We start from the raw sequence: 14,052 nt of genomic DNA on the forward strand, positions 1-14,052 counted from the left end.
TTTAGGTTCAAAGAGTCTGTGGTTATCTTTCTACAAAGTAATAATAATTTAAAAACGTTAAAACCCACCAATGCTCGACAACAATGAATGAGAAAAATGTATCAGGGAAGTCAAGTTCTTTTAAGGGCTCTGTGTGATGAATGATAAGGAAAGACTTCATGAATCTAAATTAACAGAGCAAGATTTATGTAAAACTGTGTATATATAGGCTTATGAAACAATAATGACTATTACTTTAGCTTAATTTCCTTACTGATGTAATGTATGATGAGTGTACATGTATTGCGCAAGAAAGTTGCCAAATAGAGAATAAAGTATTTATAAATGCTAGTGGAGGCATGCTGAATAAAACTTTTTTTTTTTTTCAATGTGCAAACCTTTCTCTACTAGCATTACTTTCAGGACAAAAGCTGGAAAGATGGCCATAAGAAACATAAAGAACTCTTCTTTATGTGCCATGAAAATAGAAATGTTTCCTTTTCATGCTCAGTCTCTGTGAATATTACGATGTCTTCTAGTAGTTATTTTTTGCATTTTTTTCCTCATTTGTGACCTGAGTATATTAAATTTAGTAACTTTTTTTCTCTTCTTGTGAAAATTATGTTCAAATGAGTTGTGGACTAAATTGCTTATTTAAATTGTGCTGTAGAATATGTATTTTCTAGTCTTAATATGGAAACTGTTTTGGAAATCATTTCAGTATCTCAATGTGTAAGACTTTAATAACTTGATAAAATTTGAGGTAATACTTGAGGATTGCTCAAGAACAATTAAAACCTATTACTGTATTTCGTTTTTCTGCCCATCTCAAGAATCTTAGTGTGTCAGTTGCTTTCTTTACCTGTTCTAAATGACTGTAGAACTACTACATTAGCAAATACAGTTTCTGTAGCCAGTATGTACCAAATGCTATTCTAACCTCTTCCTGAGCAGAGGTGATAACTAATAGTGTGTGTTATCAAGCTGTTTAAAAATTGATTAGTTCTAGTTTAGTTGAGGTTGTACGGAACCCTTTTGGAAACGTTGTTAACAAGAATCAATTGAGAACATATTTTGTATACTGTAGAGATATTTTATTTTGCTGAGGGGCTAGAGGATTGCACATTAAGATTTCAAGAAATTGAGAAGATGCTGTTTGACGCCACGTGGTGCGTAGCTTATGATGTTGTTTCAGTCTTTGATAGAAAAATAAGTCTGTAAAAGCTAGTTGTTCTTTTTCTTTTCCTTTTGATCTCTTTCCTTGTAAAGTTCTTTTATCTTCCACATCATTACCGTAAAAATTTGAAGTACTAGCTTAGTCTATATACATATTTGTCTTTCAAGTAATACATTTTCTTCAAAGAAGAGCTCCCTAAGCTTTGAGAATCTCTTATTGCTATTTTTCTCATTCCTTATTCTATTGTGAGATATCTCATTCTCCTGGAAGAAAATAAGATGTGATGCCTTTAAGAAGAGTCAGATAAGAAGATTTGCCTTTCTCCCTTCCTCTGCAGCTCATCTTAAGCCTATTCTCAAACTGGAATCCCTGGGCACATTTCTATTAGCCTGGCTGCTTAGGCTCTCATCCTGCTTGGGGGTGTCTGTGAATGCACCTCTGTGTTTCTGTGAAGCCCCTTAATTCCATAGTCTGCATTGTCACTTACAGGGTTAGACTGTAGCAGTGGTGGGCTGGCCTTCCTAACAAGGTATGAAGTTAAATACCTGAGATACTTGATACCTGACTGTGCATGCTTCAAGTTGGGTGAGGTTGAATTTCCTTTTATATTCCAGGCGGATACTTCACAGAGATTTGAAAACCAAGAATATATTTTTGAAAAATAATCTTCTTAAAATTGGTGAGATTTCCATAATTTTAAAATATGCATTTTGGTATGATAGAACAGTCCAGCAGACACTTTGTCAATAAGGAGATTTAAATAAAGTCATATCTGATATAGCATTTTGATTTGTGGTCAAACATTTGTTTGACAGTCAGACACAGGAACAGGGGCCTGGGGAGGCAGTGAAATCTTTTGCGTTGAGGGTGTTCCAAGCTTGGCTGGACCTGGACCAGAGCAGCCTCATGTAACTTCGAAGCTGGCCTTGCTTTGAGTGAGGGGTTTGAACCAGGTGACCTTGTGAGGCCTCTTCAAACCTACATCATTCTATAGTTCTGTGATTTTGTGGTGTTTTGTTGTTGAAGAATTAGAGAAAATTTTCTTCCATATTTTAAAATACTGGCTTTTTTTGGACGTACTGTCATTGTATCATGTCTAACAATAAACACAGAGTTTATATGAATAGATACAGATTTACATGAGTAGATTATTGTTTCTACTGTTACTTTTAGGGGACTTTGGAGTTTCTCGTCTTTTGATGGGTTCATGTGATCTGGCAACTACGTTTACTGGGACACCATACTACATGAGTCCAGAAGCACTGAAGCACCAGGGATATAACACAAAATCTGACATTTGGTGAGTAGTCAGCATGCTATTTCTGTTGGATTAGGCATTTGTTTTCTAGGTCAGCATTTGATGGGTTTTTTTTTGTTTTTTGTTTTTTGTTTTTTTTTTTTAAATGATGCTGTCAGTAGAGTGCTCACACTACTCTACTAAAACTGTTTCAGGACATTTGTATCCTGTGTTGCAATTTGAAGGTTTACTCTTTGTGTTAAGAAGAACGTAGTTTGCTGCTATTCTGAGTCATGTGGGACTTCAAAGGAAAGTAAGATTCAGGTCCAGTCTCTGCCATGACGTGGGATGATTGTGGACCAAGTTCAGGTTTTGCTAGGATAGGGGAAATCTTTTCCTTTCTCATATTGAGATAGATGAATGGAAAGAAGCAGCTTTCTGTGAAACTTACATGTGGATGAGGAAAGAGTGATTCCTGGATGAGAGGGGAGCAGAAGGACCTTCCTAGGAACTGAATTGAAAAACATTGGCAAATGCAAAAGGAAGAAGCTACTTGGAAAAGGAGCTGAAAATAACTGAAGAGTTAGGACAGAAGCAAAAAGGCACTCTGTTTTAGAAAATGCTCAAAGGTAGAAAGAAAAGTGTCAGTTCTGCACTTAGATGGCACAAATTCTTGAGATCAAGACTTCTGAGGTGACAGTTAAGAGAACCAAATTGAAAAACTGAGATCTGTTGAAAGACTTTAGGAAACCTTTAGGTGTGCATGTATTCTTGCAAGCTAAGATGAAGAATAATTTTTTGAAATGGGGAAAATACTGGCTTGTTTATAGGTGTGTCCTAAATCATCTTGTGTTCTAAGATGATAGTTAAAACCATTGCATTTTTGAATTCTGTCATAGTATTTTTGTATAAAATGGGCTTTTTTTTTTTTTTTTTCTTAAGAGGTGGGGTTTTTTCTGTAGGTATGCGTATCTGAAGGTTCCTTTTTTATAAATATTTCAAATCAGGAAATTTCCTTCATAAAATGTTTGGCCACGGGAATGTAGCTTGTTTACTTGATAATTTATTCTAGCTTCTGCTCCTTTCTGCCTTTTCAAAATATACTTGTGACTGCAGGATATAATTCTCAAAGTTGAGAGCAGTCATCTGTACTTTCAACTGGTAGCAACCGTTTTTCAGAGTTGACATGTTCATTCCAGTGAATGGATGTGTCAGGAATGTCCTTTCATGGTCTGTGTTGTTGAAATGAGATGTATTTGATGTCAGATTCTCTCTTGTTCATCTGTGTCAGAACAAATACCAGTTAATACATGTAGTCAATAAAAATATATTGAGAGAAGATTTCTGAAGATGTCAAAACAAGTGAATAGACAGGGAAACCTGCCTTTTGTGCTTTCTTACTGTAAAGAATAATTTATTGTGTTGCACTTTGAATGGAATGTAAGTTCTATTTGTGATTAGAAGTGTCAGTCCATATAAGTCATTGAAGTTGTACAGAGTAAAAAAAGCAGAGTTTGGTCCAATATTTTTATAGGTGATGTGTTGGTCACCCTTTTAAAATTTACAATGTAGCAGAAAAAAGCTCCCCCACCCCCAACTCGCTAGCTATTAGCTTTCTGCTATACTTTATGTGTTTTCTAATCTTTCCAAAGCAGTACCAAGGGCTTCATCTGAGGGAGGAACTGCATTCAGTACAAGCTTCTTGGCCTTCACTGTAGAGGCACTAAAGAGGAGGTGTGCCCTGACTCACTAGACCCCCAGCCCACAACCCTCCCCTCTTTCTGAGCCAAGAAAATCTCTTTTGATCAAGACTTATCAACTACTGTGACTCATACATTTGCTTGATACTTTCATCATTTAATCTCTTCATTTAATCTTTTAATAATGATTCTGTAAATTTTTTTTTTTGCTTTTGCCCCATTTAATGGGCCAAAAGACAAGAGATCCCTGAGCACCCTGGGGAACCCACCCTGGAGGCTCCAGGTGAAATTAAATCCTTGTGCTGCTTTGCAGGGTGTTCAGTAGTCATGAAGAAGTTGCCCAAGTCTTTTATGCATACCTCAAGTGACGTTCTCTCTTCAGACTTGTCCTTCTGATCTCTTGTAGGACTCAAAATATTACATACAAAAATTCAGAATTACGTGTTCCCATGTTAAATGTAAAATATCTTCTAAAAAGGGCAGTTATTGCTCCCTCACTACGTTAACATGGTCCTCTAACTGTTCAGTCCATTTAATGATTCGTCATTGGAAAGACTTTAACTTACGCTGAATTAATGATGTGCTCTAAAGAGATATTGAGCTTTTCAGGTTCACTGAAATGCTCTGGCTCTTCAGAACTGACTCAAATATTTGCAGTGCAGCAGCTGGTGCAAGGAGCATTGTCATTTGTAACACAAGGTCAGTAGATGTAAAAAGCTTTATATTTTACAGGTTTTACATACAGAAGAAGTTCTGTAATTAGGCTCAGAGAAGCTGCAGCATTTATGTTTGTCCTCAGTTAAAATTTCAGGGCTGGAGTTCTTTGCTATTCCATGCTTTATGCCAACTCTTAATTCATAGGAGGCAAATTGAAACTGGCGCACACGCTTTCCTTAGCATCCCTGAGCCTGGACTGGCCAGGCAGTCAGTGAAAGCCTTTGCAGATGACAGTCTGGGGTTTCCTCCTTCCCAGGCGAGGAGCTTCCTCGGGGAGGTGGTCTCAGTTCAGCAGTTCACCAGCCCCTCTGCCCGTCGGTGCTTCCCCTTAATGAGCCGGCAGACAGAGAAGAGTCAGTGCAGCCGAGCTGAGACAGTGGTGAGTTCGAGAGGCCAGGACAGGTCGGGGATTAGCCAGTGATGTGTGTGCATATGTTTGGCCGTTGGGGCTCCATGACCCAGAGGCACTGCTGTGCCGGGGTCCCGGTGACCCTTCCTGGCCACACGCACTGTGTGATGGGACCAGCACTGGTGCTGAGGGTCGGCTGGCGTTCCCCCACTGCTGGCACTCTGGCACTGCATTCGCATGTCAAGCAAACTGAAGACTGTATGTGTCATTTTAAGGCATTTCTTAGGGTGAGGAGAGGTGAAGTCATGTGGTGGGACGTGGTTGCAATCTGTTTCTCTGGGACAGTGAGTATTTTATAATTTATAGAAAACAGAACGCAGAGGGAGCTGTGTGAAACAGCCAGCAGCCTGGTGGCTAAGATGGTCGCCAGTGGTGTGAAGGACTAAAGTCAGCATTTTTGGTCTGAATCAGACAGAGTGGAGACTTTGGTCTGAACCTCTGATGTCCAGGAGGAGCAGCTGGGTTATTTTCAAACCCTTTCAGGTAAAAGTTTCATCAAACCCCTGTGACTGACAAAGCCTCCAGACTTCTTGTTTAACCTAAGTTCTTGTTCCAATTGACACACTCTTTCTCTGGAAAATGCCTGACTGTCTCCATACTTATAGGGACACAATAAGTAGGACACACCCCCTGGGTTAAACCACATGTGCCAGGTGTATATATTGGATCCTTTGGCCTTAGGCTCATTTAACTTATTAGTTCTTTTATTTTACAAGGCATGTGTGGTTTTTATTTTGTTGTTTGGGAGGGTTGTTTTTTTTTAAATATTGTTGGTAGGAACTAGTGGGTCAGAGTCTACCCAGATTATGTCAGTGTCATCCAGCTGAGACTGTTGAAGAATCATGGCAGATCAGTTCTCCCAGCACGAACAAATACAGATGGAGACCCATCAGCAATGTTATTAAGAAAACCATCAGAGATCTAGAGAGATTAAATAAAAGTCTACCAACAAAGTAACAATTTTAATCAGCTTTTATTTCAGTCCATGTAGTGACTAAAAAGCATCAGTCCAGCCTAAACTGACTTGGGCTTTGTGACATTAGGCTGAGAAGAATCAGCATCCTCTAACTCCCAGAACTATTCAAGCAAAAGGAAAACATTTCTTTCCAGGGAAAAGTAAACTAAAAGCAGTTTTGATTACTCACTAATGCATTGGGTGTGCGCTAACTTTTTATCTGAGGTTTTCCGAACAATAGGGGTTCCTTTGTACCTTCCACTATCTTTATGCAAGCTAAAAAGCCCGCACTTACTAAATGGGTCAATGACAACCCCAGCAAATGATCCTGAAGCTAAAGGGTGCTGTGTATCTTCCCCAGAGATCTCTTTTGTTCCAGTAAACTGGAATTCCCTTGGCACAAGGGCTCCAAACACGTTTAGGTCCTGCTTTTTTCATACTGGGGATTGAGCATCACTCTCTCCCATCCTAGCAGAATCTATTTCCCCATTCAGCTCCTGAATATCGTTACCACAATTTGCCTGCCACTAGAAGTTAGCCTGCATTGCACCCACAGTTTTTTGCAGGTTTTCTAACTGTGAGAGCTTGGGGTTGCTCAGATGAGACTCTGAAACCTGTACTGGCTGGGAGCCTGCCCAGCATCAGTGTAGGTCCTCAAGTGCAGATATTAAGTACTCATCTGCATGGTGGCTATTCTAACTATATTGTATTTAGTTTCTGAGTGTATGAGAGAAACTATATGCAAGTAGCTATCAACAATCGTATTTCTGTCTTCTTTTAAAAGCTATGAGCATGTCAGATAAACTCCATCAAGGAAATTTTCAAAGGATTTGTGCATAGTATATGTTACAACTTATCTCAGAAGCAGAAATGATAACAGAAATAGTTTAGTTGAGAAACAAATGCTTTTTTTCACTCAGAGACTTAGCAAATTTTCTATGAGAGGTATAAATAACTTCCTTTTTGTCTTCCAGAGAGAAAGGACAGTCACATGTACATCCATTGTACTCTATGTCTTCCGTCAAGTACTGTCAGATTTTGACAGATGATTTGTCTGTAGCGTTTGGGTAAATTGGGCTTCCTACACCACAGATTTTGGGACTTTCATTTTAATTGTTCTTGCTCATCTGTGCTTTTCCCCAAGTTTGTCTTTTTCTTTAATACTAACAATTCAAAATCGAATTTTTTTTTTTTTACTGCCAAATTTTATGTAGAGTAGTTACCAGAAACAGCAGTAACAGCAGTGAAGATCTGAAAAGCAGTGGCTGAAAGAGCACGATGGTGTGTGTGTACATGTACATATTCCTTATAGACTCTAGAGTCAGCAAATTCTTAAGACCTTCTGGTATGATCAGACTGAGAGATACAAGCTACAAAGTTATATGTATTTATATTATCTGGCTTTTGGAGTTTAATTGAAAAGCTAACTTGGATCTTACAGCCTTGGAAGAACTATGACATAGTTTGGACAGATCTACAAAAGATCAAAAGATGTTAAAAGGATGGCAATGCTTATATAAACAATTAACACCAGGAACCACAGGGTCATTTCTCCTGCAAAGGAGCAGTTAGAGGTCTGTCAGTTGATATTGTAGAGAATAACTGAAACCTGTCTGGATACTCCATTGATGTATTTGAGCATAAGTGGCTACAATGTGAAATGGTCATACATCAATTTTGCTGAAATTAAGTGCTGTTTAGGACCTTTGGCAAACCTGTTCATGAATATAGGGAGCCGTGAAACCAAATGCACTGGCTGGATTGTTTAATGACCATTTTAGAATTTTGTAACATGGGCAGTTATGCAAGCTAAGATTATAAAAGTAAATAAATTATATGTTTTGGTCACGTGAAGATTGCTTATGGGAACTATGAAGCAATTTTCTCTTGCTCCTTATAAGATGCTTAGACCTGAACTGTGGAAACAGAACTGAGAAATGCAGTCTTGAGGCAAGAGCTTGGTGGTAACTCCTTCTGGCAATTGCAGCTCAGCACTTCTCCTGGGAAGAAATAGCCTTGCTGTGGGACCCAGAGCAGTATTTCTTAGCTTAGGAGGTATTTTTTTTCATTTCAAAGGATTGTATCCTACAGTAAAAAGTTTTTTTCCCCTCATTTTTCTTTTTTTTTTTTCCCTTTTATTTTTCTTTTGTGGGACAGATGGGGTTTTCCCTGGGTAGCCTGTTCATGGCCCTGACTGCAGCAGAATGCCCCGGGTGTTCTTTTCATCTTTCTCCAAAGCCTCAGGTGTAGTCAGAGCACTAAACTGGATGAATAAATGGGCTTCTCTGATGTGGCAAATCCTGTGCTTTTAATGGCTCATTAAACAATTCCTAGCTGCCAGAATCAAGCAGCCTCCAAAACAGATTGATTCTGCAAAAAGCGGTTATAGTACAGTCTGTCAGGTTGGGATTTTCCTTCCTTTTTTGTTCCCTCTGGCTGGTTTCCATTTTTGTTTGATGCTTTCAGATGCCATGTGTGCAGGGTTTTTTTGTTGTTCTTTTTGTTTTTAAATATTTTCTCATGTAGTAATTGTCTTGTTTCAGAGTTTGAACTTACATCATAAATGTAGATCATCATCTGTGTATTACTGTTTACTGATTTTAGAAGTTTGAAAGCCGGTTGACAGCTAAGTCTTCAAAAAACTAGGCAATTATTTATGTGTGTCAGTAGTGGGTCTTTATGCCGTTGTTAACAAAAATGGTCTGCTAATAGTTTTCACATACTGGTTGAAAAGTACCAGTGAGCGAGCCCCCTTATTCTCTCTCCTCTTCCTTATTTGCATGGTATGTAGAGCCTGGATTCTTTGCTCTTCTTCTTTTATTGCCAGACGGACTGAATAAATTCCTTTTCTTTAACTGAAATGAATAACTGAAACTTTATTCATTATTTTCTTTTCAAAGATATCATTTATATGCTTTTCATCAAAGCCATTCACATGTAGGTACTTCTACTTATTATCACTTTGCTTTATTTTCATACTGCTTCTGTAAATTATAAATACCACAATCACATGCTACTTTAAGACTAAAGTTGCTCTGATATTTAAGTTAGTTACTTAGATGAGTCTGATCCTATGGCTGGTTCTCACCAGCATTTTCTATGACCTCGCTCAGTTCTCCTGTCTGCAAACTGGAGGTAACGCGGAGCATACGTCAAAGCCTGGAAAGCTCAACTCCCCTATTTTTAAAAAAACATTTGACAGACAGAACCCAGCTGAAGTGCAAACTGTTACGAATAGTCATTATATAAATTACTATGAAAGTGTTTATGTTAAAATGTTCGACTTGGTGATCTTTTATGATCTCCATTAGGACTGGTGAATGAGAGCCTGGTGAATAAGGTGATGGTAAACTAGAGACCCATTTAAAATTGTTTGTCATCATTCCTCCTGGCTTTTAATCATTTAAGGCTGACACTGGTTCCTAGCTGTCTCCAGACCTACATGTTTAGATTTCTTCTCTTCTTCTCCAAATAAAATATTGAGCAAATTTACTTTCAAATATTGCAGTATGATTCTCTCATCTAAAATTTGATATTTCTTTGAGTAGAAACTGATTTCATAATCTGTTTTAAGTATGTGGCCAAATGAGTGAAATCACACTGGAAGACACTTCTGTTACTTGAAACTGGCATTATTTAATTTGAACTTGAATTTTAGCCTCAGTTTGTTGTCAGAAATTAATTTGCAAAACCAATTTAAACAAACCTGTGTCCAAACACTACTAAACTGTTTTCTCTGTCAGTCATTAATTAAAAAGAGTCATTCTTAATTTAATGAGTAACCACTTCAGGTAATTCATATAATAGGCTTTAACTTTATTTTTACATATAAATATATAGGAATATGTGTATTTATATACAGAATTTAAGTTTGTGCCTGCAATTATGGAAATAGAATGATGATTTCTCCTGTTTATAAAGTTACTAATTTGTGATCTAAATAAAAAAATTTCAGAAGAAAAGCGTAACATGATAATGAAATATCCTGTTCCCAGGAGAAAAGGGCATACCATTGTGGTTTTGCTTACTGTAATGTCACTGTGCATGCTACTTTCAAAAACACTGTTTATACTGTTCCTATTATCTTATTCTTCAAGGTCTCTGGGATGCATTTTATATGAGATGTGCTGCATGAACCGTGCATTTACTGGACACGGTTTTTTGTCTGTTGTGTTAAAAATTGTGGAAGGTGATACACCTTCACTTCCTGATAGATATCCAAGCAAACTCAATGCTGTACTGTGCAGGTATGTTATTTTCTTGTTTAGCAGCTTTTTAAGTTAATTTGGAAAATCGCTTAATTATGACTTTTGTTTTTTAATGTTTCAGCATGTTAAATAAGAATCCTTCATTGAGACCAGCAGCAGGAGAGATACTAAAAATCCCTTATATTGATGAACAACTACAGGTACATAGGAAAAAGTGATAGCTGTACACTTCCTGGTTTATTATGTATTTTGCAAAAGCAGAATGGAGGCAGATAAAATGTGTTGAGAAAAAATAATTAGATAGCAGTTTGTGGAAATATTAATCTGGAGGGCTTTCAGCGTTAAGTTACAAATATGACTGAGGTAGCAAGGCAGTGAGAAATTAAGCCCTTGTCACTTCACGTGCTGAATGTATCCCCTTTTAAATGTTATGAGCAATAAGGAGAATGGGCATTTATTTATGTGTAACAAGTGCAAATCATTCGGGCCTGGATACATATAATCTCTAGACTGTTCTGGTTAGTCACAGTTTTAATGAAGAACAATGCATCTTGTTCTTTTGGTCTCTGCTTCAGTGTATATATTATTTGGCTTTCTAAGAATCATAGAATCATTCAGGTTAGAAAAGACCTTTGAGATCATCAAGTCCAACCATCAACTCTACTCTGCCAAGTACATCCCTAAACCATATCTCCGAGCACCACATCTAAATGAACTTTAAACATGTTAAGGGATGTTGACTCAACCACTTCCCTGGGTGGGGAAGGAAAACTGCACAGTCATTAGGACTGTATTGGGTCATAGCTGAAGAGTCTGGATCGCTTTAGCCTCAAGTGTTGATACCACTTCTATTCTATTTCCTTGCAGAATATACAGTACAAGTTCACAAACACAACTGTGAAAGACAAGGCACTTAACTGGCAGAAAGAAGCTGCTCCCATTTTTGATGCTGTGTAAGTATTTTTAAGTGTTTTATGGACAGCAGTGTATGAAATCACAGTGTTGCCAAATAATATAATGTTGTAAACACTTGTGTTAATCTCATAGCTCTTTATGTTTAGAGGGACCCATTCCCCAGAAATACAGAAGAGCAACTACATTAGTGACATACATAATTAAGATTTAGGGGGAAAAAAAGGATTTGCAGATCAAATATTTTTATTATATAACCGTGTAAATTGCGCATGCGTGTGTAGTATACGCATATGTTAATTTAGTACAAAATAGTACCAATTGCTATGTAAATTATGAGCTTTGTCTTTACATTTGGAGGTTTAGATCACCATTTTAGTTATGTCATGATCATTTATAGTGCTGCTGTTTGTGTACCTACTAATTATTGAATGTGAAAACTATGTTTCCTAAAGGACAACAAACTAAAATCGTATACATTGAATATTAAACTAATATTCAGCTAATACATCCATAGGATACTATTATATTTGTCTTGTAATTATAGTGAGAAATTAAAGCTAACGGTGTTTCTTGGCTCTTACATAAGTAGTGCCTTTGCACATGATCTCTCTTTTAGGCACTGAATATATATTCAATTAATTAATTACAACGCTGCAATGATTAAAGCAAATGTCAGCATGGGCAACTTCATTTTTTGCCTTTGTAAATTAGCTCTGCAGTTTCAATGGCAGCTGGCCCTCCTCTTTGCTTGCTGTCCCTGAGATTTCTGTACATGATTTTGCTCTGTTAGGAGCTAGCACACTCAAAATTGAGAGTTTGTGATCCCATGAGGATGCAACGGACATCCCTGTTTCTTGTTTCCTCTAAATAACTGTCAAGACTGTCTGAAATATCTTTTGAATTATTGGGTAACAGCAATAAAGCCCATGCTCCAATCCAGAATTAGCAGTGCCTTTGAGGCAATGGGCCTTCCCCCTCTGCTCTTGGAGAGGACCCACAGTTTTGCAGCTGTGGTCACTTTGCAGATGCAGCCAATTCTGCTGCTTGCAAGCATCCCTTTGGGAGAGATGACCAGCTTCAGCTTTTCCAAAGAAAGTGTTATTTAGTAACAGTGGTAGGAAGAAAGCAGAGCAAAGACAGTGGAATTCAACACAGGAAAATCTTCTGTACATCTTTTTAACCAGTTTAACTACTACGTGTGTATCTGTAAAGCTCTCTTCTCTAGAAATTGGGGTTTGGGTTTCCACTCTGTCACTTCTGTGCTCTCTCTCATTGACAGATGAGTATTGAGACCAAAGTTCTCTGTTTTGGTATAAATAGGTACCTTTAGTATAAATAGGTTGGTGAACTCTGCAAGCATAAATGTAAAATGCAACAATAAATCATACCTGTATTGGCTAGTAACAACTCTCTAATAAATGACAGCAAATGGAGCCAGCTGAGACTGCTGTCAAGTTTTTGACCTTACTATTCTGCATGATTGCTTCTGCTAGAAATGACTCATTGCTAGTATACTGGAAATACAAGAGTCAGACAGGTAGATATGCAATAGCTGGGAAGTGTTAGAGGTATCTTTTCACAGAATCACAGAATGTTTTGTCTGTGGCTGCTGTATTCAAGTTCATTCAATTAACTTTGAGTGGATTCCTGCCTCTTTAAGTTAAATGTAGTTAACTGCAGAGAGGTTCCTTAGCGATATACCTTAAATAGTTTTAGGGCACTGAACTCTTGCCCAAATATTATGCCAAGTCTGGATGAATTATATTGAGTATTTAATGCTTACTGAGACATAAATTAATAGAGTCTTCAAGAAACTTTTAATTCATGCCTTTATTTTGTGGGTACAAGATTTCAAAATATCTATACGCACCAAAAGATTATAGATGCAGCTGGTTTTGTCTGAGCATGGAAATTTACCTTGAGGTTCTCAAATTCAAGGCAACAATTTCAGAAAACTATCCAAGGAGAAGCTTCACCATAAATTATCTTCAAATGTGCTGCAGTCTATTTTTGGCTAAATGTTTCAAATATGCATAAAGTCATTATCTTATTATGACTTTTATTGTGTTTATGAGAATATTAGCTGTCTATATTGCTACTGGTAAGCAAAATATCGAATAATTTCTGCAATCCCAGATCTAAAGAGGTAGGTAAGATGAAATAAAAATACCTGGAAAATGGTAGAGCGCAGAAAAGTGGATGAGAAATAATTTAAACATAGTTAATTTCCCACATCTGTTGTAACGAAGCAATACTGTAATCTAAGTGAGTGTACAAGGAGCTGTTTGTTATGGTGTCCTCCTCAATCACTGCTACTTTGTATTTATGATTTTTTTTTCTCAACAGGGATTATTTTTGCCATGTACAGTAGAGTTTAGTTTCTTCTAGTAAAGGCCTCTAATGGCTTACTTTATTCTAGTGCCATGCAAGTCATAAGTTTTAAATATTTAAGTAAGCATGAAGCTGTACAAGTTCAGTTTCGACTTGGATGAAAAATGGGTTTTTTTGCCCAAGAGATTCTTATAATTTAAATTGGAGTTTTTTACAGAGGACAAGAAATATGGCATACTTATTATTCATACTTGAAGAGTTAGTTCCATTCTTATGAATAACTGAACTTGCCTTTGTCCTTAGTCTTTCATATTTCACATTATCTTTCATATCTTTGCATTATTTCCCTCTATAGTCAACATTTGAAAAGCATAATGAAAACTACTAATTTATTAAAATCCTGTTTTCAAAATGAGAGTCCAGA

General features: G+C 37.2%; 1 protein-coding gene across 1 annotated transcript in view; it reads left to right on the plus strand.

Annotated features, from left to right (window-relative positions):
* NEK11 (NIMA related kinase 11) overlaps positions 1–14,052 on the plus strand; it is an 88,230-nt gene that overhangs the window by 28,452 nt on the left and 45,726 nt on the right. The window contains exons 5-9 of the mRNA XM_086468534.1: positions 1,771–1,835; positions 2,330–2,456; positions 10,272–10,421; positions 10,504–10,582; positions 11,250–11,335. Coding sequence (XP_086324660.1) covers positions 1,771–1,835; positions 2,330–2,456; positions 10,272–10,421; positions 10,504–10,582; positions 11,250–11,335 — 507 coding nt within the window. The remainder of the gene's footprint in view (positions 1–1,770; positions 1,836–2,329; positions 2,457–10,271; positions 10,422–10,503; positions 10,583–11,249; positions 11,336–14,052) is intronic.

The sequence above is a fragment of the Leptosomus discolor genome, chromosome 7, assembly GCF_034619465.1.
Source record: "Leptosomus discolor isolate bLepDis1 chromosome 7, bLepDis1.hap2, whole genome shotgun sequence".
Classification (NCBI taxonomy): domain Eukaryota; kingdom Metazoa; phylum Chordata; class Aves; order Leptosomiformes; family Leptosomidae; genus Leptosomus; species Leptosomus discolor.